Here is a 3,841-nt window from a genome sequence, read left to right on the forward strand (position 1 = left end):
CACTGCACGTAGAATTTCCATCACTCTAGCGAACAACAGTGCCCACCGTGTGGCCAAAGTCAGGTGGGAACACCAGGGAAAAACGCAGAGGAAAAAACCCCGATGATTTCAAAGAAGGGAGCTGGACCTTCACTTGTCTTTCACAGCTGCTGATGTTTCTGTTTGCTCCACTGCTCCTTCCTATACGGTAACTGGTAATTATGTCATTATATCCAGGAAAAAATAGCACTGGAGAATTTGAAAGTGTGTTTTCAAAACTGGACCTAAGTTGGGACTGAAGCTGACAGACCGAGTTCTGCACTGACAAAAAGCTGAACAGCGGGTAAGAGTTTCGTGCTGGAAGCATAAGGAGCACTTGTTGCACCACTGGCAATCAAACACACCAGACCCTGCAGTCCCTGTGCCGCCCCGTGTTGTCACCGTCTGTCCCCGAATACCTGCTGCACTTTATTCCAGAGGTAGCTGCCTGTCAGCAGTCCCAAATCCCCACCATCCCGAGAGAAGGGTGTGCGCGGGGCAGGGTAAGGAAAGCGAGTCCCCTTTATCAGCGCTCTGCCTTGGAACGCTGCTCGCACAGAGCAGCTCCAGCGAACCAGACAGCTCCCATCTGTTGCTCCGAGAGGAACATGCCAGCAGGGACTTTTCTCCTGCACCGCGATCCTTCTGCTCCAGCCCTTATTTTCCCTCCCGACTAACCTGCACTTCCACAGCAATACTGGGGCACTGTCTAAAATTAGGCCGTCGCTGTCCCCTCCCCTTGGAGGACGAGTTCAGAGAAACCCATCCGCAACCCGGCTTTTTCCTGTCGGGTTTTATTTCCCCTCTGTATTCTCCCGGTTATTCCTGAGGTCGGGAACTGACGTCTCGGCTCTCTGTAAAGGCAAAGCCGCGCCGGGGGGGCGGAGGTGCGGGGGCGGACGCCAACACCCGCGGCCGAAACCCGCGGCTCCCGCTGGGCTGGGCGGGCGAGCGGGGACTCCACAGGAGCCGCGGGGGCTCAGCCCGAGGCGGGGAGAGCGGGGTGCCCCCGGTGCCGCCCCCGGCGCTGCCTGGAAGCCGCGGGGGCGGCGGGACGGGGAAACCACGTGGGGCTCCCCGGGAGCGCCACCTGAAGGGCCGAACCACCGCCGGGAGAGGGAGGAGCGGCAAAGCCGAGGCGGTGGGGGGGGGGAACACACACCACAGCCCGAAACCCGGCGGAGGCAGCGGCCGCCAAGCGAGCGAACAAACGCGGAACCGAGCAAATAAAGCGCGGGAGGAGCACACCGGGAGCGGCGGCGGGCCGGGGCCGAGAGCAGGGCCCCCGCGGTCGGTGCGGGGCGCGGGCGGCCCCGCCGGCCAACGCCGCGCGCGCGGGACGCGGTAACCAGATATTTCAAAAACAAAGACGTCAGCCCACACTGCCCCGCGCGCGCCCCCCCGGCATTACGTCATCCCACAAGGCCCCGCGCGCTCAAGAAGCTTCTGAGCGGGGGGGTGGCCATGGCGACCCGGGCCGGGCCCGCGCGCCGAGCCCTGGCTCCGCCCCCCCCGGGGACGGGGCGGCGGCAGCCAATGGGGAGCGCGCGGGGTGACATCATGCGCTATTTTTAGCGGGCTCGCGGCCGCTGATAAGTGAAGGGCTGCACGGCGGGAGCGGGCGCAGAGCGCGGGGCGGGCGGGAGCGAACGAGCGCGACTGAGTGCGGCCGCCGGGACGGTGGAGCGGGAATAGCGCGGAGCCGGGCAGGGAAAGTACTTGTGGCGGCCGAGCGGCGTCCCGGCACCACCGGCGCAAGGAGGAGGAGGGCGGCGAGGCGCCCCGCCAGGCCGGGCGGGCTCTCAGCGCGGCGGCGGCAGCGGCGATCCAGTAAGGCTCCGCGTTTCTCCTTCCTCGGCTCCGCGTTCCCCTTCCCCGGGAGGGTCGGGGTGCCCGCGGGGAGCTGAGCGGCGGCCGGGCAGCTTCCCTTCCCCGGACTGTGTTCTATGAGTGCAAAGATGGAGCCTACTTTCTACGAGGATGCGCTGAGCGCCGGCTTCGCGCCGCCGGAGAGCGGCGGATACGGATACAATAACGCCAAGGTGCTGAAGCAGAACATGACGCTGAACCTGTCCGACCCCTCCAGCAACCTGAAGCCGCACCTGAGGAACAAGAACGCCGACATCCTCACCTCGCCCGACGTGGGGCTCCTCAAACTTGCCTCGCCCGAGCTGGAGCGGCTCATCATCCAGTCCAGCAACGGGCTGATCACCACCACGCCGACCCCGACGCAGTTCCTGTGCCCCAAGAATGTCACCGACGAGCAGGAGGGCTTCGCCGAGGGCTTCGTGAGAGCTTTGGCGGAGCTGCACAACCAGAACACGCTGCCCAGCGTCACCTCGGCCGCCCAACCTGTCAGCAGCGGGATGGCACCTGTGTCCTCCATGGCCGGCAGCACCAGCTTCAACACCAGTTTGCACAGCGAGCCCCCGGTGTACGCCAACCTCAGCAACTTCAACCCCAACGCGCTCAGCTCCGCGCCCAACTACAACGCCAACAGCATGGGATACGCGCCCCAGCATCACATAAACCCCCAGATGCCCGTGCAGCATCCCCGGCTCCAGGCTCTGAAAGAGGAGCCGCAGACTGTACCTGAAATGCCGGGGGAAACTCCTCCCCTGTCCCCCATCGACATGGAGTCACAGGAGAGAATCAAAGCCGAGAGAAAGCGCATGAGGAACAGAATCGCGGCGTCCAAATGCCGGAAAAGGAAGTTGGAAAGGATTGCCCGGTTGGAAGAAAAAGTGAAAACTTTGAAAGCCCAGAACTCAGAGCTGGCATCCACTGCCAACATGCTCAGAGAACAGGTTGCACAGCTTAAGCAGAAGGTCATGAACCACGTCAACAGCGGGTGCCAGCTCATGCTCACACAGCAGTTGCAGACGTTTTGAAGAGACTCTTCAGCGAGAACTGTGTGTTGTGGTACAACTAAAAACAGGAAAAACTCCAGAGTGGCAGAGGCATAAAGCTAATGGCAAAAGCTGAGAGGCTGAGTCCTGCCTGTGCTCCGCAAAGCGCATGTGTGGAAAGACTGGCAAAGCCTTCAGCTGGAGCCGGGAGTGCAGCGGCCAGCGCTGCTCCGGGAAGTGCTGTCCCTGCTCGGATGAGATGTCAGATCTTCGTTTAACATTGACCAAGACCTGCATGGACCTAACATTCGATGATCATTCAGTATTAAAGGTTAAACTGCAATAGAAACTGTAGATTGCTTTATGTAGTATTCCTTAAGAAAAAAAAAAAAAGTGGGAGGGAGGTTTGTGGGAGGCTGATAAACAAAAAAAAAAAAAAGAACTGTTCTGCCTGCCTTCAAGTAAATTGTGTATGTACATATCTTTTTTTATTTTATTTTATGAAAGTTGATTAATGTCAATAAACTACTTCATGACTTTGTAAGTTATTTTTATGTTGTTTATTTGGGCACTGCCCAGTATTGTTTGTAAATAAGAGGCTTTTTTTTAGCACTCTGAGTTTACCATTTGTAATAAAGTATAATTTTTTAATGTTTCTGTTTCTGGAAAAAAAATCTAGAAGGTTCTATTATATTTAAGAAAAATAAAATAATTAAAATGTATTTTCCCCTCACACTTTTTTTTTTTGGCTAGTACCTGAGTTGGGAAAATGCCCTTTGAGCTGCACTCTGAAGGGTAGGGATTATGCTGAACTTACTCTGTAACTCCAGACATGTCCTGGAGGAGGTGTGAGGAGGGGAGGGAGAAGGCAGATCGTGCTCACCAAACTCATACAACTTTTTGGGGTTGTGCTGAAGTTGTGCTCCCCAGCTGCAGCCTGCCTGCCTCGCCTGCCGCGTTCTTGGGGCCCAGGT

The 3,841-nt window shown here is 58.1% G+C and overlaps 1 protein-coding gene across 1 annotated transcript; it reads left to right on the forward strand.

Moving 5' to 3' along the window:
- The first annotated feature begins 1,635 nt into the window (after window positions 1–1,635).
- Window positions 1,636–3,589, forward strand: LOC120756742 (transcription factor Jun). Its single transcript, XM_040073361.2, has one exon. It carries the CDS (start codon window positions 1,965–1,967, stop codon window positions 2,907–2,909), a length of 945 nt encoding a protein of 314 aa, XP_039929295.1. The 5' UTR covers window positions 1,636–1,964; the 3' UTR covers window positions 2,910–3,589.
- The last annotated feature ends 252 nt before the right edge of the window (window positions 3,590–3,841 follow it).

The sequence above is a fragment of the Hirundo rustica genome, chromosome 9 (assembly GCF_015227805.2).
Source record: "Hirundo rustica isolate bHirRus1 chromosome 9, bHirRus1.pri.v3, whole genome shotgun sequence".
In the NCBI taxonomy this organism is placed as follows: Eukaryota; Metazoa; Chordata; class Aves; order Passeriformes; family Hirundinidae; genus Hirundo; species Hirundo rustica.